Source organism: Capsicum annuum, chromosome 6 (assembly GCF_002878395.1).
Source record: "Capsicum annuum cultivar UCD-10X-F1 chromosome 6, UCD10Xv1.1, whole genome shotgun sequence".
Taxonomy (NCBI): Eukaryota; Viridiplantae; Streptophyta; class Magnoliopsida; order Solanales; family Solanaceae; genus Capsicum; species Capsicum annuum.
This window is the reverse complement of record NC_061116.1, coordinates 195185313-195207235: the sequence shown is the minus strand read 5'-3', so window position 1 is coordinate 195207235 and position 21923 is coordinate 195185313. Positions and strand designations below refer to the sequence as shown.

General features: G+C 36.8%; 1 protein-coding gene across 1 annotated transcript; it reads right to left on the bottom strand.

Moving 5' to 3' along the window:
* Nucleotides 1–451: 451 nt before the first annotated feature.
* LOC107855812 (putative late blight resistance protein homolog R1B-8) lies at nucleotides 452–20859 on the bottom strand. The gene is made up of 7 exons (XM_047414498.1): nucleotides 20710–20859; nucleotides 19989–20155; nucleotides 2257–3171; nucleotides 1887–2170; nucleotides 1730–1784; nucleotides 1366–1570; nucleotides 452–529 (listed from the first exon to the last, which is right to left on the bottom strand). Exons 1-7 carry the CDS (start codon nucleotides 20857–20859, stop codon nucleotides 452–454), a joined length of 1854 nt encoding a protein of 617 aa, XP_047270454.1.
* Between the last annotated feature and the right edge of the window lie 1064 nt (nucleotides 20860–21923).

The window sequence follows — 21923 nt, the reverse complement described above, 5'->3', positions numbered from 1 at the left end:
TAGCACTCTGTGAACATGAACAGTATCGGTAACGAAATAGTGCGATAACCGAGGCACAAGAAGATATTGACCGTAGCTTATCCCCTCAAAGAAAATTAAGAATGGATGTCCATGGTTTTTACACAATGAATTATGAACAAAACTAAGTTTGCATCATCCATGATAAATCTAAACAGTTTAACCAAAAATAAAAGGTGTATCTTTGGAACTTCAATCATATGTTAAGGAAACTTATGCCTTTTCGTTAAATTCTTTTATTGAATAAATAGATCATAGGAATGAATTTGAGAACACGAGCTACTCTATTACTTCTCTCGAATATCATTGAGTTGATCCCAAAGAATATACCATCAAACATACACAATATAAATTGCTCCATGAAGGAGAAAAAGTACACCACAATAAGAATTAATAAGTTAAAAGAAACTATAAAAAAAATAAATTAATCGAATCAAACTCCCATTATTGAATAGAGACCGATTGAATGCTCTTGTTGCTTGTCCTCTCTTTGTCTTCTTTTTTCCAAAAGCTGCTCGAAGAATCCACGATATTTAGACGAGCTCAAGCATTCTTACTTTGCTTCTTACTATAACAAAGCAATATAAATTAGAAATATAAAATTCCCCATTTATAATCAAATCATGCCAATTTAAGTCTAGAAATTAATATCAAGAATATTTAGCTCATGAGTGCATCATCATATATGAAGCAAAAATATGAAATATATATGTATATACAAAGAAATCAATGTTATGAAGCAAGACAAGCTACACCAAATCACGCAACAAACTAGAAAATAAAAATGCAAAGAGAACACCTTGAAATGTGAGCTTATATTAAATTTTCTTTTTCTCAATACTTTAAATTTACTCCCTCCGTCAATCTTAACTTGTCCACTATACAAAAAAAAATAAAAATGGTAAAAATACTTGTCCAGTTTGAAAAACCAATGAATAATTTACACAACGATTCATTATCCAATGTTTTCTCCAAAGCATTAGATTTATTAGATTCAAAGCGTAGTATGGTAAAACTAGCCCTATCGTTTACTATTTCTTAACTTATGTGTCAAGTCAATAGTGGAAAACCATTGATAGATGGAGTAACAATTAGACCAAATGTGCTCAAATTTAACAAGCTTAAACTAAAGAATCCAAACTACTCAAAGATATATTTTACCGACCATTTTGAACTACCCTCAAATATAAGAAATATTCTTGTTATTTTCTCTCACATTTAGGTAGGATTTTAAATAAATTTTGTCGAAGTTATTTTTGTGAAAGAATATGAGGCAAAGCTAAATAACTTTTGTGTATGACTTGTGGAAATGAGAAACAGAGTGTAACCTTGATTGGAGATACGAACATCCACGGGGTTGTTTCCGATCTCTTCTTGTTCTTTTTGAATTCGTGCAGCAGATTCCCCAAGTTCCGGAAGACAACTTGTTAATATAATCAGTTGTAGTGAGTGGATATCTGCAAACTCAATGGGCATCTCTTTCAAATAACTGCATTCTTTAAGCACGAGGCGCTCAAGGACAGGAAAATTGTTATCCGTGGCTTTCCAGTACCTGAGATCATTTTCTTCAATTAACAAAAGCTTCAATCGAGTAAATCCTCTAACAATTGGATGCCATTTTTGCCACAACAAGCATAATCCATCAGCTCTAGCACCTCAAGATTAGGCAACTCAGCTATGATGTCCAAGTACAACCAACTTAGATAAGTACTTTTTAACTTCAGCTTCTTGAGTTGCTGGAAAAGATTTTGCACTTGGAATGATCGCTGGAAAAATGTGTGACATTCAAAGATATTTTGCAGTAAAACTCAATGTTTCAAGTTGATGCAAATGGACAAGATTGTTGAAAAGTCCAGATTTCTGAAAACTTTTATAGTCATCCTGGTTTCCATAGATTCCTAACTTTTTAACATTTTGAATCTCAGAAATAACCTCCTTCGTGCAACAATGTGGAGACAAGTAAGAAATAGTTTGTATATTTGAAAAATCCAAGTGTCTCACTCTGTCAACAGATACACTTGGAGGATTTGGCAAAATAAATCTATCCACTTTGAGATGCCTTAATTGCATTAGTCCCCAAATTTCCTTCGGAAAAGTTATAACTGATCGACGAATCCTTTCAACAATGAATGCATATCTGTTTGATGATTCCCTTCAACAATGAAAGTCTGCAGATTCCATAACCTGCAAATTTCTGGAGGTATGTCAAAGTTCTTACCGCAGTGCAATGCTAGGTACCTCAACCAGATGAGGCTTACTATCTGTAGAGGGAAACTAACAATCCTCATGTGACTCAAGTCCAATAGTTTGAGTAATTTGAAATGAATAAGCACTGACTTGAGAATAAGAGTTGAAAAATAACCACCAGAAATACGAATAGAATGAGTTCGTTTCAAGGGATCATTGTTGCTATGATCTCTCAACTGACGAGTGCTATAAAAACCATAGGGAAAATCATGAATTTCATCACCAGTGAAGCTCTTAAAGGGATGCAGTTTATGCCTACTGAGAGACTGACATTTTGAACGATCATGATTTGCATCTGAGTTATCAAACACAATGTCGTTCGTGGTAAAAATGTTTCCCCTTTGAACTTCTCTCAAGAACAGGTCATATATTAGATCATGAACGTAACATGTACTAATTTTTGTTTCATCTAGACTTTTCTCGCTGAAGAGAACTAGACATCTGTCGATAAGGTCTTGTAAACACTTCTCAGCCTCTCCTTCCAATTCATTTTGCAAATTCAGGAACCCGTCATCCATCCATAACCTCACCAAACGCACTGGAATCTTAGTGTCTTCCAGAAAAATTCCAAAATACAGAAGACACGTTTTTAGATCACTGGTCAAGTGATTATAAATCAACCCAAGCACGTGTGAACATCGTTCATCAGGATCATTTGTGACAAATGACTTGACATCTTTTGCAACACTTTTCCAATCTTCTATTGCCCTTATAAATTTGAGAAGTCCAGCAACTACGACTATAGTTAGTGGTAACCCGTGACATTCATCTACGATTTGTTTCCCAATATTCTCGTACTCGGATGGTAATGCTTCATTTGCAAATGCTGCACTTTTAAAAAGGTTCCAACTATCATCTTGATCCATGAAGTCCATATGCAAAGAAAGATTCTCCGTACCAGCATAGCTGATACGAGAAAGACAACGGAAGCACGAAAACACACTTCAAATCAGTCCTCTAATCTTAAGGATCCGAGGACCTTTTTGGAGACCACTCTCGGATTCACTACAACAACAATAATACGAGATAATAATGGTGTATTTGACACCAAAACAGCTACCACAAACTAACAAAGAGAGTATCAAGATAACAAGATGAAGAACAAGATGAACAATAACACAATGGAAACAACAACACACGGTTTTGACTAGAAAAACAACAAAGAGTCCAAGAAATGTATATAAAGATAGATAGATAGACAAAGTGAAGGTATAATCTTAAGAACCCAAGGGCCTATTCCACTCTTGGACCCTTAACACTACACACTAAAAATACCTATCTCTTCGGTGAGCACAAGAGAGACCTCAACCTCCTCTAGCACCCAACGTTTCAAGCATGAATCCAACACGAATGATTCCACACTCAAGCTGGAAATCCTAGTTACAATGTTTCGGCCATAGACCTTTCTTCTTCTTACAACTTTCAATATCAATAAACATCTAAGACTAAAAATCCTAAGAGGTTCTATATATAGTGTATTACAAAATAGAATACAAAATGACCACAATACCCCTCAAGGGTGAGGTGCCCATCAAGTGTTACTTAGGGGCTGTTTTTAGTGCATTTAGGCCCTCTTTCACACTTCACTTATGCACTTCCTTGGACAGATTCAATACGCACTCATTCTCGTCCATTCTCGTGGTTGTACTCGTATCATCCTCCCCTTCTTGAAAAGGATTCGACCTCGAATCCGTACCTTGCAAATCAAGAGAAGACAACAAGCACACATCCTCATGATATGAGGGGTTAGGGTTAGCAAAAATAATACATCAACATGCCATGCCGAGGAGGGAAAAATTTGAAGTATAGCCACGGGTCCTTTGTTTTAATCATGAAAAGATTAGTACAATTTCTACAAAGGAAGTGGCTAGGACAAGCATCAAGACAAAAGAAAAATAGGCCGAGAGTCATCCTTTCCCACCCTAAGATGGTACCGGGATCAAATGGAATAATTACTCAAGGGCCTAAGCCAAGGCTAGCCCTTCCTTCCCCTAGAATGTCACTCCCACATTCACACACAAAAACATTTTCATACACATGATCTCTATGAACAAAACTAATCGCAATGCTTTTACCACACAAGATGTTCAAAGAGTCATGCGCATTATCAAGATCAATTCTATAGACACCATCACTAACTTGCGAGTTTTTAAGCACTTCATTTACATGCTCAAGTAGTGAACTATATTTAAGAGTAAATTGATCATCATGAACACCAAGAGTACTACCAAGAGTACTCATTTTCGAGACTACACATTCCTTGCCCATAAGAGTACTATCATCTTCCAAGAAGAGATTTTCATCTTTAGGAGGAATGTTGTCATACCATAGTGGGTTAGCATATCGGCTATAGCCTTCAAGGCAAGCTATACCATAATTTTCACCACTAGGTTCATTAGGAGTGTTTATATCATCTTCAAACAAAATATTAAACCTAAAGAGAGCATGATATATCTCACGGACAGATTTGGAACTAGCAAGTGCTTCACTCTCTATAAGTTCACTATCAAGTACCAAAGATGTTTCAATCTCCTCTTTACCTTGGTATGGGTCGGGGCATCCCACCTCTTCCTTCGGGAAGCTCTCGGCAAAAGGTGTTTGGACAGGAAAAGTTGGGTTTTGTGGGATAAGTTTAGGTAACAATTGGCGTAGCCTTTCCACGTGCCATTTCATTTCTTCAATATATCATTGATGCGATCAAATGTGGCATCGAGATTAGTGGCAGCCATGGTACCTAAAGCAAAGGACAACAACAAACAACAAAACAAACTTGTAAGTTCAAAATGCCTCACCACAACCTTACTCTCGGTTTTACCTCACACTTGGTTTCACAAGTGTTGAAAGTCGGCTTGTACTTCGTGAGTGATTGAGGGATGAGTCCATCTTTGCTCGGAATAGATTTTCGTTTGAGTTGACTCAAAATAAAAATTGTTTACGGACTTGAACCAACAAGACACAACGAATTCACAAAAGAGAAAAAAAAAAGCACACAACAAACGTTAAATACGAATGAACGAACACAAAGACTAACTAACAATCTAGTAGATGAGTACTAGTTTGCCAATTAGTATTGGAACCAACAAACAAAACTACGGAACAATAAAAAGAAACTAAGAAAATCTAAAATTTGATCCAAAATTTGATGCATGAACAGTAACATAATGATGTCGCAGCCACGTATTGGTTGCGGTTTCTACAATTTTTATTTTCCAAAGTCCAAATCTTGACCAATTTTAATTTGAATTGATGGAATTTGTTTTAAGGAGGGAGGAATAAGTCTTAGAGCCTTTTTTTCAAGTTTCACATTTCAAGACTTGACTTTTGTAGTACTTTTCCTTAAAACATGGACCCTTGTTTCATGGGAAAGTGATTTAGAAGTGATGTAAAGTCTTTAGTGTGTAGAAAAAGTCTTTGAGTCACAAGTACTACACCTTGAAACTTAGATCTATGTCTTGCAAGACTAATACAATATACACTCTTTTTCTTCAACTTCTAAGATCAACAACCACTTTTTTCGTCAGCAATATATGAAGATGGTGAAGAACACCAAGAACACAAATTTTGAGTCTTGAAGTTCTAAGGTTCAAGTTGGACCTCCCAAACAACAACAACTTCCCAAGCTTAAATTCCACAACATAATATCCACAATACACGTTCAAAACTTGAACCAACAACACATCACACGTTCAAGTCTTGAACCCGCAACAACAATACTAACAACAATTGGCCACACTTTGTTCACATTAACAATATCAACATTTCAAGCTCAAATCTAAGATATAGACTCAACGTGTTAGTGAGGAACAAAACTAACACTTATTGACAACAAAGACAAGTAAAAATATTGGCCAATACACTAAAAAAACACAATTTTTGACCAAGAACACTAAATGGACAGATTGCTCTTTTTTTTTTTTTTTGGAATTTTCAGTTTTTTCAACAACAATTTTTTTTTTTTTAATTTTCTAAAGCAAGCCCAAGATTGATCTTGTAGGAACAAGATCAAGACATGCTTTGATACCAAATGATATGAGAAAGACAATGGAAGCACGAAAACACACTCCAAATCAGTCCACTAATCTTAAGGATCCGAGGACCTTTTTGGAGACCACTCTTGGATTCACTACAACAACCATAATACGAGATAATAATGGTGTATTTGACACCAAAACAGCCACCACAAACTAACAAAGAGAGTATCAAGATAACAAGATGAAGAACAAGATGAACAATAACACAATGGAAACAACAACACACGGTTTTGACTAGAAAAACAACAAAGAGTCCAAGAAATGTATGTAAAGATAGATAGATAGACAAAGTGAAGGTATAATCTTAAGAACCCAAGAGACTATTCCACTCTTGGACCCTAACACTGCACACTAAAAATACCTATCTCTTCGGTGAGCACAAGAGAGACCTCAACCTCCTCTAGCACCCAACGTTCCAAGCATGAATCCAACACGAATGATTCCACACTCAAGTTGGAAATCCTAGTTACAATGTTTCGGACATAGGCCTTTCTCACAAGAGAGAAATGTTAAACCTAAGAAGTTCTATATATAGTGTATTACAAAATAGAATACAAAATGACCACAATACCCCTCAAGGGTGGGGTGCCCTTGAATCTATTTATGCCCGAGATTATAAATCAAACTTATGAAAAAACTCCATGGAAACTACATGCTTTCATCAAATTAGGTTCATGATGCATGTTCATAAAACAATTTCTCCAAAATCATTACATATATATATATATATGTATGTATGTATGTATGTATGTATGTATGTATAACCATCCATAATAATTAAAGAGACATTTAAACTCAAGAATCATCATCAATCATAAAACAGCTCCAACATTAGTTATACATAAATTTCGTAATAAAAAAGGGACTCTTAAGTCATGCTCTCAAAAATAATTCACAATTCATACCATGCAAAGTCCATAAATTTCATCATGGAGAAAGAAAATTTCATAATTCACATTTGTAAATCACTTTTCGAACTCAAACCATGTATGCCCAAGATTACAAATCAAACTTATGAAAAAAAACCCATGGAAACTACATGCTTTCATCAAATTGGGTTCATGATGCATGCTCATAAAACAATTTTTTCAAACTCATTATATATAGCCCATATATATCATAAAGCATATGCCCATGAGATTTAGGATAGCCCACATACCTTAGTTTACTTAGTTGGAAGATGGAACCTAATCTTGGCACTTTCCTTGAGGATCTTGAACTTGAAAGACTTGATTTCTTGTTCTTGGGGAAGAGATTGGGTTTGCTTGAGAGAAAAGTTGGAGAAGATGGGCAAATAATACCCAAACTGGTGATTTAAGTCATGGATTTATGGATTGGATTGAGAAAAAAAGACACAATTGCCCCTCAGGCAATTTTAAACTCGTAATTGCATTTTTCAGGCTCACCGCGATACGGTCTAATAGCGGTAGCTTACTGGTTTTGACGAAAATGATCACAACTTTTCGCGGGTATCGGATTAAGGAAAAATTGGTATCATTGAAAAGATAATTCAATTATCTACGATTTAGTGGGTCTTGAGCTAAAAAATTTCACATATATCAAAAGTTATACACATTCAAAGTTGATCCTTGGAAAATCGAATATCAAACTTTGGACGAATCAAAGAATCTTAGCTCAACTTTTCTCTAAGTGATTTTTATGAACATTTTTCACCTAATAAGCACTTCACAAACTAGGATAAAGATCGTGACACATTCAATTCAAATTATAAATCAAGAAATAGATGAAAACACCTTTACCGTGATGCGGTGAACTCCCCATCGCTATACTTACCATGACACGATGCAATCGCTATGAGGTTATGGAATTGAAATCTAAATGCGACCCAATCCTCATCCAAAAAATCCAAAACTTCTCCGAGACATGCCCTTTACACCCCTGAACATGAATCAACTCAAAAATCTGCGTCTCGGGGTCGAGAAGATCAAATTTAAATTGTTGAAGTTTAGGGGTCTTGAAGATGACTAAGACCACAACACTTACAAAAATTTCAAGTCCTACACTTCCCATGCATGCAACTAAGAGTTAAATCAAGCCAAGAATTATACCGGGTGTTACAAGACCCTATGATCGTGAATTTGGGGATTTTTCAAACATCTTGAGAGTGTAAAATCCTAAATGAGTATGATAACTCAAAATTAAGTGTTATAGGTGTCTAGGGAGACAAGTAAACATCTATTATCATGATTTTCACCCGAACTAAGGTAAGATTTCATCACTTTATTAATGAATTTCTTGGTTTTTGACCCAAAGTCCTAAATTCACTTAGGACTTGATTTTAGCCCAAAGATTGCTTGTTTTTTCACACATTTTTTAGGGTTTTGATTTATTGTTCATGTATGAATGTTGAGTTGACTTCAGAAATGTATTTTTTGTAAGTGGGACACACTTGGAGTTTTGGTATCGTTTTTGGATCCGAAGCACAATAGTGCAATATGGATATCGTTAGACTCGTATTGATAAGTAGATTATAATTTTGATAGTATGATGACATTTTGGAGATTGTGAAGTGAAGATGGGTGTGTAGGGAATGAAGTGAGGTTTGCGGTTTGACCTTGAGGTAGGCTTCTGTCTACTTTTCTTCATAGATAATGTGCGATATATGTTGCGTGTGAATATGGATGTTAGGCTTGATTATGAGTAGTATAACTTGTACTTGATTGTTGATGTTTGGAGATTAGATAAGGGCTTTGGACCCATAAAATGGAATGTTTATAACTCTTTTGAATCCTATTATTTTTCCTCTCTAGTTTAGAATTGTTGTAGCATGGTCATGATGTAAACCTATGTTTGGGATGTGGTTTTAGCATTTGAAGCATGATTTGTATATTTGACCTATTTGGACTAGTGTGGTAGTCTTGAAATCATAATTTGGGTAAAGTTGACTTGAGTACCCTTGTTTCTAGTAGAAGTTGCTATCTTAGGCTTGAATATGACTTACTTGACATCTAGAAGATGAACTACATACCTTAGCCTAGTTTGAGACATAGTGTGCCTAATTATGAAAGTTGAGGATTAGAAGTGGGATCATTTGGCACACTTAGTCCAAGACTTGTGTTAGCCCTTGTGGGGTTAGTTATGGATAGTAAGCCTAGGTTAGACTAATGAGCCTTATTTATGATATTTACTTGGTGAATTGATAAATTGTGATGATTTCACCGGATTGTGATTAATAGACTATAGAGACGTTAGTTTTCCTTAGATGTGATATTTGGCCTTTAGATATGCTATTTCCTCTTAATTATGATATTTGTCCATAAAGATGCATTTCCCTCTTAATTATAATTATTTGACCCATAGAGATGCATTTTCCTCTTAGTTATGATATTTTGTCCGTAACGAGCATTCCGAACCATGAAGGCCCGAAACACCCCTATTTGTGTGATAATCATGCACATAACTCATATGATAAAAGAAATGCGAAAGATAGACAATATTATGAAAACATGGTCAAGAATCATATGAAATAAATAACGGGGAATAATGTCCCACAATCTCAACACAATATCTCTATAACGTCTGCGAAATCTCTACTACATGGCTGAAATAAATATCTATCTGAAAACTGGGACAAGGCCCCCAGTAGACCCAAAACTACTAAATGATAAATGAAACTGCCAGACAATCAGGCCTTCCAAAATATAGAAGGCTCACTTAGTGACTCTGTAATTCTGCCGGAGAATCTACTAATTATCTGGACCCCTAGACTGTGCCTTCGAACCTGGGAGGGAAGGGGGTTAATACAAAAGTACTGGTACACAGAGATATCAAAACAAAACATAATATTTTTATAAAATATAGTTGAGAGCCATTATAAAGCAGTTTCATATCAAATCATTTAAAAACACATGGGCGTAATGTAATTGTTTCAATAACAATGTAATGCACCTGAGTTAGGTGGAATACCCTACATATCACATTTACACCAACTTTTAAACCTCTGTTGCCACCGAGATTAGAGTATAAGTGAGGGGAAGACACACAATATCACACAACAGGATGTCTTGTCCCAATGGTAGTGCACAAGATCACAAAACAGGGCTCCTAACCATAGTCCCAACTTGGGAATGACATAAAGTCAGGTACGAAAGATCACAAAGCAGGGTACCAAATTCCCATGTCGGCAAACACGGTTTCCAGCGATGAGCCCTTACACTCAAATGCCTTCTTCGGGCATCCACCTATCTCATGTAAAATCAATGCATCAAACTCTATTTAATTCAATCACATATCTTATTCTGTAGGGTATAGTCATACCCGACTTGCAAGCCATCAATATCACATCATTCTTATCATTCAACCATTGTATTCAACATGTTTCAACACAAATAGCCCTCTCATTTTCAAGTCAAAATCATATCAATTCTCAAAACATTTCATGTCATGCTTTTCAAGACGTTTTCAAGCAATTTACATCATATGAACATTTAAAACAAATTCACATCAAGAGAGGGATTCCATATAATTCATGCTCTTAAATTAACACCTTTTTCAAACACATGCATAGACATATATAATATGTCAAATCACTTCGGAAATAGGCCTAAAGACCAAATCAATATTATATAAACATTCAAAACATGATAATATTCGTAGTTTCAAAACCCCCATTGTAAAACATGAATTTAAAGGCCCATGAGATTTTAGAATAACCCCACATACCTCTATATGCGAAGATGATAGGTGTTTCTTGAAGCCTACGTTCTGGGGATTCCAAATATGCAATTAATTTCAAAAACCCAAAGTTGAATCTTGAGTTGCTTGAGTTTTTATTTTGAAACCCTAAGGAGAGTTATTGAGCAATTTTGATGAATGAAGGTGTATTTTGGGGTATTTGGGGACTGAATTTCATGTTTATGGCTAAAATAAGAGTGGGAAAAGGACCATTTTGCCCCCAAAATGGAGTGTTTAAGTCACTTGAGTAGTAATGTATACGGCAGAAACCTTATCGCATAATATAGGTTGTGCGGTGCACTCTTTATCGCACATATTAGGTTGTGCGTCGTACACCTTATGGAATAAGTTAGGGTGTGCGTTGCACACCTTATGTTGCACGACACACTCCACTTTGCAAAGCCATAACTTCTTCCTCGGGAGTTGTATTTTTGCGAAATTGGTATAGTTGGAAATATAATTTGAAGGCCTATCATTTTATATATAATAGGCCCTCTAATTCATTATATACTAGGATTTATGGTCTATGGAAGTTAACCCAAGTTTAAACATCTAGTAAAACTTATTCGATTGAAATATTTTCAACTCATCTTAGAGTTAGGGGATTTTTGTGAACTCAATTCATATTCAAAGGTATTCTTACACTATAGGATTGATTAGCACACATATATTAACAAATAATCATCTAGTTCGGGTCTGTACACATAAGGACAACAGTCTTGATTCTATCCCGAAAGTACGGGGTGTTACAGGTTGTGTATTAATGAGGCTAGATAATAAGTGATGTTGGTAATAAAGAGGTGCCTAGTTAATAACGTATAATATTTGCTAAATGATTGATTAATGAATAGTTAATGAGGATTAGTTGGTAATGACAGTTTGTTAATGAATGATGTCAGTTAATAAAAGATGGATAGGTGATAAGTGGTTATGTATTGTCTAATAATAGTTAACAGATTTATGATAATTGTTTCATAATTTGGAATAATGTATAAATGGCTATTATGGTATAGTGATGAACCTTGGCTAGATGTTAGATGTTGGCTATTTAATAAATAATGGTTAATTGCTATCCCCTAAATAAGGAGAATGTTTAGTTTTATTACAAATAGTGTTTATTAGCTAATAACGAGTAGTTGAGAGGTAATGTATAGATAGATACTTTATGGTGATACAATTATGTTTATGAATATATTGGTGTATGTTATTTTGTAAGGGTTATTATGATGATATTGATACCCGACATGGATGGAGGATACTATTGTGATGATATTGATACCTGACAAGGACAAAGGATACTATTGTGATGGTATTGATACCCGACAAGGATGGAGAATACTATTGTGATGATATTAATACCCGATAAGGCCAGAGGATGCTATTGTGATGATATTGATATCCGGCAAGGCCAGAGAATGCTATTGTGATGATATTGATACCCGGCAGGGACAGAGGATATTATGATGATACATTGATACTCGGAAAGGCTGAAGGATGATTATGATAATGATGGTCATGATCATGACAATTATGATGAGTCATGATATTGATTGCGTACCTTGCATTTATTTCTGCATGCACATCGCTTATCACCAGTCTGCACCTATGTTTATCAACTGGTATGAAATGGTTACATAGATATAGGTGAAGAATATTCCTTATGTTGTTGTGTGTTGATTAAACCTTCCAAGTATAGGGTGGTGGAGTACACATAGGCTCGGCTAGGTATTTGGTTGTTTAGAGCATTCGGTTATTTGCGTTGTTATTGATAATTATTATTATCATTATTATGATCATTATTATGGCTAGCTTATGACTTGGTCATTGATCCGGTATCGAGAATTGAGGTATGTCTTTGGACTCTTCTATCTTATGATGGTATTATTGTACACGATTATATCATGTTTAGCCATATGGATTGAAAACCCTGAGTATGATAGTATTGAATCCTGATAGTATCGTGATGAGGTATTAGAATGAGTATATGATGATCTAGATTACTTTGAGATGACCTCATGTTTACGTGTATGTATATATATGTATCTAGCTATATGAAGCTATGGCACTACTGTATATCCCTTCCTTCATTTGTTCATATTGTATATTCATTTCTTAACCTTGTATATTGCTGGCACTACTGTATATCCCTTCCTTCATTTGTTCATATTGTATATTCATTTCTTAACCTTGTATATTGCTATATATCTTTCTTTAATTCTTCATTCGTATATTGGCTTGGGATATACGGTATAGTATTGACGTCTAATGAATTTGGCTAGAATAGGATAGTTTACCTTGATACTTTGTTAGTCTTTTTAGGTTAGACTCTTGGATGTGAACATGATAGTCGTCCTTTAGCATTCTCATTGACTTGTTATATAAGCTCTAGACTCTTGGGTGTAGTTTCCATTCTTGTTTATATGTTGTGTATATCTGCTTTATCTTTGGAGCTTAGTTGACAGTTGCCTACTGATTACCATTCGTTTGGTACTCATACTACACTTCTGCAGCCTGCAGATCATCGTACGGGTTATCACCGTTGATTGTGATCGTGCAGAGCAACCATGGTTCAGAGACTTAGAGTGAACTCTTGACGTTCGGAGTATTACTTATCTCTCTCTTTGTATTAGACTAGTCTCTCTATTGAATGTAGAGATAAGTTGTCTCAGTGTATTTATTTATAATTCACTTTGAAATCTTATTATTATTGAAGCTCTTGTACTGATACCACTAGGTTTTGGGATTTCATTATGTATTTGATTCTCTTATCTCATCTATTCTGTATTTCTTTCTATATATAATTGAGTAGTCTGTTACTAGCCATTTCGGACTACGGGTTGGCTTGCCTACTGGTGGGTTATAGTAGACATCATCATGACCTGAAAAATTGGGTGTAACGCCCCGAAAATGGGCCCTGGGACGTCACATGATGCTTAGGGCTACAAGTAACCCCAAGCTAACCCTTTGAGCCTGCTAATACATACAAATATTATTTAAAGATGAATAAAGCAATCACTAATACTTATCATAACTTTCTTAGGAGAAATATAAAGAAAATACTTTGTCCGAATGGACCCAAATACTGAAAATCTCATTTTTACTAACAATCTGGTAAACTAGTCTGACGAAGCCTTACTACTCAAGAACTAGAGAGCCGTCGGGATAGGCCCCCAACTGAATCAACTCAATTAAAAAAGGATAAACAACTACTAAATATACTGAGTGCCAGAAAATAAACGGTCCTCGATGCATGAGGACTCACCACTACTGGAATGTAGATAAAGTGCTCGGGAATCACTGACGAGGCTGGGACGGAGCACCTGAACCTACATTACAAGAAAATGTAGCACATATACAAGTATGTGGATCAGTACCATGGGAATGTACTGAGTATATTGGGTGTATGCAATTTAAATAATTAACATCATGAGTCTTTATAGAAAACATGCATGCTGTAATAGATGACCCACATAGCTTGAATTAAACTCTCATAAAATCATAAAAGGAGATACATATGTTATAAACACGTGAGTCATTACACTTCAATATTATGAAAGCAAGAACTTCTGTAAAACTCAAGAACTTTGCACTTTAGGAATCTTTAAGACTTATGACTCTGGAAATACTTGGAAATTTTTGGGGCTTTAAGATTTTATAACTTTAGGATAGGGAAACCTTGGACTCTTTTGGACTTGGGAGTTTCTTCTAAACAACATAAACCATGTGAGCTACATGGAGTCCAACGTCTTGCCCACGTTGGGGAGAACTGTTCTATCCTTGCCATCGGAGTAGAACCTTTTTGCTTTGTAGTGATCACTAACTTAACCCACTTGGGGTGAATCAGAAACCTACGGTGGCTCGTAGTTCTGGGGTGTGAGACCTCGTAATCAAGCCCAACTTGATGCTAAATACTACTCCCATTCTAGAGCTCAGAACTTGTAATAAAATCCACTTTAACAGTTCAAAGATATATACATATATAATGGGGCCAATTATGCCACCCTTTAACTTTAACAACATTGAGTGGATTCCTTTCTTTAAACTTTGATAGACTATCTTCATTAAGTTTTCAAACTTCAACGACATGGAAATATCACCACTATTTTCAAAATACTATGAAACGTATCAAAATTCATTCTTGGACCTTCTAGCATGCATACATGTTTAAGAAATCTCAATTTAAAGTGAGTATTATTCATGACTTCAATCTTAAGGATATCCAAAACATCACTCATGAGGGAAAAAGGAAATTCATATCGTTAATATTCACTTCAAAACATAGAATAAGTAAAATATCATACAACTCAAGGAATTCATAAACTCAAGATAAAGTAATTTGGGTATCAACCCACTTGCAAAAACATGAATTTCTTTGATAAAAATTAATACTTTGGGCACCAGAATGAAAGGGTGTTCTTGTTCAAACCCCACATACCTTAAACTTGGAGCTTTTGGGTGACCTTTTGACCTTAGGTTGCAAATCCTACAATTACTAGTTGCTTCTTGTAGCCCTCGGAAAGGAGAATATGAATCTCAAAGAATTAATGAAAACCTACGGTTGAATCTTGAGATATTTAAGTTTTTAGGTTGAAACCCTAATAGAGTTTCTTGAGAGATTTTGATGAAAATACCAATATTTTGGTGTTCTTGGGATTAAATCCCGTGTTTAAGAGGATAGAGGGGTGGAAGTTACCACATTTGCCCTTAATGAATCAGAATAGGAAGCTGAAATTTGGCCTGGCATGGCGACGCCCTGCCTAGAGCACCGGAGTACCCAGGGCGGTGCCTTGGCTAGAACGGTGGAGAAGCCTGGGTGGCTCCCTTCTTAAAGCAGGGGAGAACCCTGGGTGACGCCCCGAGCTATCAGAATTGAACACCAAACATGCCCTTAAGATCGTCTAAAAATTCTGAAACTCAACGTAAACGTACTACAACCTTTCCCCATCGCAACGCAACAAACAAAACAAGAAACGGAGGTCGGGAAGGTCATGAAATAATTCCACGAAGATTGAAGGCTCAAAAATAAACTAAGTGTTGAAACACTTAACTAAAATTCTAGGTGTTAAGCTTTTCTTGACTTGCTTCGAGGCTCTAACGACAACGAAACTTTACGGGGTCTTACAATATCTCCCTCATGTGCTAAGAACATAGAGAAAAGAAAGGATAGACAGCTGAAACATTTTGCTAAACTGGCTTTACTTCAGGCTAAACTTTTGGATACATCATAGAATGCTTAACTCATAAGAGGAATAACTGTACAGCTGCAACTTGAATAAAAAGGGACTGAATTAAGAGAAAATGGTACTTTTGGATTGATCTGAACTTGCCGAGAAGAGGTGCGGATACTTGGATTACATATCAGCTTTGGTTTCTCAAGTAGCACCCTCAACTGGTTCCGCCACAAAACTTTGACCAAGGGAACTTCTTTGTTCCTTAGTCTTCAGACTTGATAATCTAAGATTTCAACTGGAATTTCATCAAACGAAAGGTTGTCCCGAACATCAATACTCTCAGAAGGATCTATAACAACCAAATCACCAATATACTTCCTAAGCATGGAAACATGAAAGACAGGGTGAACAACTGACAGTTTGGCAGGTAACTCAACTTCATAAGCTACTCTCCCAACGCGGTTAATAACTCTGTAAGGGCCAACATAACGGGGACTAAGCTTCCCTCTCATTCTAAATCCTTGCATCCTTCTTCATGGGTGAAATTTTTAGATACACCAGATCATTAACTTTGAACTCTAAGTCTCTATGTCTTACATCAGCATATGAATTTTGACTACTCTGAGCTGTCTTCAACCTTTCTCTAATCACTCTTACCTTTTCCATAGCCTCAAACACTACATCTGGTCCAATCATAGCAGCTTCACCTACTTTGAACCAACCTATGGGTGACCTATATCTTCTACCAAACAGGGCCTCAAAAGGAGCCATCTTGATACTAGCATAATGACTATTGTTGTATGCAAACTCTATCAAAGGCAAATGCTTATACCAACTCCCTTTGAAATCTAGAGTACACGCCCTTAACATATCTTCCAGAGTTTGGATGGTCCTCTCAGTCTGACCATCAGTCTACGGATGAAAGGTAGAACTCAAATGAACTTGGGTACCAAGAACCTTCTGAAAAGCTTTCCAAAACTGTGAAGTGAACTGAGTACCCCTATTCGAGATGATAGACAAGGTAACTCCATGCAACGTAACTAACTCCCAAACGTATAATTTGGCATAATCCTCAGTTTTATAAGATGTATGCACAGGTAGGAAATGCGCTGACTTAGTCAGCCTGTCAACAAAAACCAAAATAGAATCATGGTGGCATCGGGAAAGAGGCAAACCAGTCATAAAATCCATATTCACCTCTTCCCACTTCCAAGTGGGAATGCCAAACTCCTGCATCTTACCACCATGTCTTTCCTGCTCAATCTTGACCTGTTGCCAAGTTCCATACCTCGCCAAAAACTCCACTACATCCTTCTTCATACCATTCCACCAATAGATTTCCCGCAAGTCGTAGTACATCTTGGTAGCACCGGGATGAATAAAAGATCGAGTGCCATACGCTTCAGCCATAATTCTCAGTCTCAAATCATCCACACACGAAACACACAATCTTTTCTGCAATCTCAAAATGCCATATCCTCTTGGGAGAAAACCTCAACCTTTTGGTCCTTAGCTGACTCTTTCAGTCTTGCTTCTCCTTCACCTTTGAAACTAAAGAGGATTCGGAACTGCTCTACACTAACATACTCCCTTCAGCAGAATCAAGCAACCTAATACCCAATCTAGCCAAACGGGGCACATCATGAACTAACTCCTTCTTATCTTCCCCCACATGCAAAACACTACCCATAGACAACCTACTAAGGGCATCTGCTACTACATTGGCCTTGCTCGGATAATACAATACACTCATATCATAGTTTTTCAACAATTCCAACCACCTCCTCTGTCTAAGATTTAACTCCCTCTGAGAAAACACATATTGTAAGCTCTTATAATCAGTAAAAACATCTACATGCACGCCATATAGGTAATGTCTCCAGATTTTCAGAGCAAACACTACGGCAGCTAACTTAAGATCGTGGGTTGGGTAATTCTTCTCATGAGGTTTCAACTGTCTAGAAGAATAAGCTATAACTTTACCTCTTTGCATTAACACACAACCCAAGACAAATCTAGAAGCATCACAATACACCACAAAACCATCTGTACTATCAGGAAAAGTCAACGTCGAGGCTGAAGTGAGTCGAGTCTTTAACTCCTGAAAACTCTTCTTACAGGAATCTGACCATAAGAACTTAACTTTTTTTTGGGTCAACCGGGTCATTGGGGACGTAATAGAAGAGAAACCTTAAACAAAATAGCGGTAATAGATAGCTAGACCTAAGAAACTCCTAATGTTAGATGGAGAGTAGGTCTAGGCCAATTTCTTACTAGTTTCGTCTTTTGGGGATCAACTCTAATACCTTCGACTGAAATGATATGACCCATAAAAGCAACTGAACTTAGCCAAAAACTCACACTTGCTAAATTTGGTGAACAATTTATGATCTATAAGGGTTTGCAAGACAATTTAGAGTGGTCTGCATTGTCATCCTCACTACGAGAGTACACAAGAATATCATCTATGAATACTATGATGAACATATCAAGATATTACTTGAACACTCAATTCATGAGGTCCATGAAAGCTACTGGAGTATTGGTTAACCTAAAAGACATGATAAGAAATTCAAAATGACCATAACGGGTTTGAAAGGCTGTCTTCGGAATGTCATATTCCCTTACTTTAAGTTGGTGATAGCCGGATCTAAGGTCTATCTTGGAGAAATAACTTGCACCTTGCAACTGGTCAAATATATCATCTATTCTCGAAAGAGGGTACTTATTTTTGACAGTGACTTTATTAAGCTGATGATAGTCAATGCACATACGTAAAGAACCATCCTTCTTTCGCATGAATAGAACAGGTGCGCCCCAAGGAGAAACACTGGGCCTTATAAACCCTTTATCTAAGAGATATTTGAGTTGCTCTTTTAACTCCTTAAGCTCTGCAGGTGCCATACGTAAGGAGGAATAGAAATAGGTTGTGTGTCGGGAAGAAGATCAATCCTAAATTCTAGCTCTCTATCGGGAGGTACCCCTGGGAGATCTTCCAGAAAGACATCAGGAAAATCATTAACAATATCGACTGACTGTATACTTGGAGTCTCAGACGTAGTGTCCTTAACTCTAACTAAATGATAAATGCAACCTTTTGATATAAACTTTCTGGCTTTAAGGTAGGAAATAAAATGACTCTTGGGAGAGACTGAACTTCTGGACCACTTAAATGCGGGCTCATCAAGAAATTAAAACTTGACTACACAGTACGACAGTCGATGGATGCATAACAAGAGTAAAGCCAGTTCATACCCAGAATGACATCAAAATCTATCATATCCAATTCTATATAATCAGCGAATATGACTCTATAAAGGACATTTTTTATACACTTGCTTAGCAATAATAGACTCACCAACTGGGGTAGAAACTAGGATAGGCTCAGGGATATTTTCAGGACTCACTTCAAAGTTCACAGCAACCAATGGGGTCACATAAGAGAAACTTGACCCAGGGTCTAACAACAGATAAACATCAACAGGCTAGAATCCTCTTGCTCCTGGTGATATGGTAGGACATAGAATTTGTTTTGGCACTGACCGCCAACAGTACTAAAAGAAGCACCCTGAGGAAGGGCTGGACAGGCTATAGGTGCTGGAGCACTAGCAGTCTGAGTCTGAGGGAGAACATCATGGTTCCCCTATCTGGTATGTGGGCGCTCTCGAAGTCTATGGCCCATCTTTCCATAACCAAAAATCCACGCTGCTCTGCCAAACACTCTCCTAGATGGGTCCTGTCATACTTAGCACAAGGAGGGTAAGCAGGTCTGTTACTCACACTCTACTGAGATCTAGACATAGAAGGCTTGATTCCCTGCTCTTGCCTGCCTCTAGGTGCTAGGGCACTAGTGGATGATGGTGCTGGCAGGGATGAACGGTTCTGAAACTGAGTACGATTCCCCCCATGGGACCTAGTTTGGCCGTACTCCTGCTGCTCGGACCTAGCTCTCTTGCTACCCCTCACTCTATCCCTCTTTCTTATCTTATTCACCTTTATTTGTTGTGCATAAATCATTATCCTAGCCAAATCTATGTCCCTATTTAGCATAGCAGTTCAACACTCTTTCAATAAAAAACCAGACATACCTGTCACGAACTTACTCATACTGGTAAGGTAATAGAAACCAAGTCTAGAGCATATTTAGCCAGCTGGTTGAACTTCAAGAAATACTCTTTAACAGTCATAGAGCCCTACCTCAAGTTCATAAACTCCTCTATTTTCGCCTCTCTCATCTCCAACGAAAAGAACTTATCCAAGAATGCATCTTGGAATACCTTCCAAGTCATAGGAGGTGCATTCTCCCCTCTACTCTTCCTCCACATGACAACCCAATCATAAGCAACATCCTTCAGTCTATAGGATGCCAACTTTACACTTTTCTCCTCAGACACATGCATAACCTGGGTGATCTTCTTCACCTCATCAAGATACAACTATAGGTCCTCACCTACCTTAGACCCATAAAACTCTGGCGGATTCATTCGCATAAAGTCACAAATCCTGGCAGCAGCTAAATTGCCTCCCTTATATTGTAGGGCTATGACCAGATTATTATCCTGAACATTTGCAGTAACTACCTTGGCTATCACCTGAAAAGCTACCCAAAACTCAGCATGTGAAACATTTGCGTTCAGGGGATCAGCAGGCTGGGGTTGCTGATCATTGTTGTTTTTGCGGGCTCGGCGAGTAGGCATTTTCACACTATAATAAGAGAGAGAGCATGAATTAATAGAAAAGAGAGGGACAACTTTAAGCATGATGGATTCTGAAAGAAAGAAGCGACTTTTTCCTAAAATGCTTCGTAGCCTCTTGCTCAAAGATGTGGTGTGCTACACACCGATGATCAAGACTCTACTTAATGTGTCTTGTCAGACTCCTTAGGACTTCTTAAACCTTAGGCTCTGATACCAAGTTTGAAACGCCCCAAAAATGGGCCCCGCAATGTCACACAGTGCTTAGGGCTACAAATAGCCCCAAGCTAACCCTTTGAGCTTGCTAATACATACAAAGCTTATTTAAAGATGAATAAAGCAATCACTAATACTTATCATAACTTGCTCAGGAGAAATATAATGAAAATACTTTGTTCGAATGGACCCAAATTCTAAAAATCTCATTTTAAGTAACAATCTAGTAAACTAGTCTGACGAAGACTCTACTACTCAAGAACTAGAGAGCCGTTGGGACAGGTCCCCAACTGACTCAACTCAACTGAAAAAGGATAAACAACTACTAAATATACTGAGTGCCAGAAAATAAACGGTCCTTGAAGCATGAGGACTCACCACTGCTGGAATGTAGATAAAGTGCTCAGGAATCACTGACGAGGCTGGGATTAAACACCTGAACCTACATTATGAGAAAATATAGCACACAGATAAGTATGTGGATCAGTACTATGGGAATATACTGAGTATATGGGGTGTATGCAATTTAAATAATTAATATCATGAGTCTTTATAGAAAACATGTATGCTGTAATAGATGACCCACAAGCTTGAATTAAACTCTCATAAAATCATTAAAGGAGATACATATATTATAAACACATGAGTCATTACACTTCAGACTTATGAAAGCAAGAACTTCTGTAAAACTCAAAAACTTTGCACTTTAGGAATCTTTAAGACTTATGAATCTAGAAATACTTGGAAATCTTTCAAGCTTTAAAATTTTATAACTTTAGGATAGGGAAACCTTAGACTCTTTTGTACTTGGGATTTCCTTATAACTGACATAAACCATGTGAGCTACATAG

Bases quoted from the DNA above. Each gene is read 5' to 3' on its own strand.
- LOC107855812 (XM_047414498.1), bottom strand. From the start codon at position 20,859: ATGCCTACTCGCCGAGCCCGCAAAAACAACAATGATCAGCAACCCCAG. The intron at 3,172-19,988 runs GCAAGAGCAGGG...TTCTCGTATCAG, and splicing joins GCCCTAGCACCTAGAGGCAG to CTATGCTGGTACGGAGAATC. The intron at 530-1,365 runs GTTCGTATCTCC...TTCTTCGAGCAG, and splicing joins TCGGAAACAACCCCGTGGAT to CTTTTGGAAAAAAGAAGACA.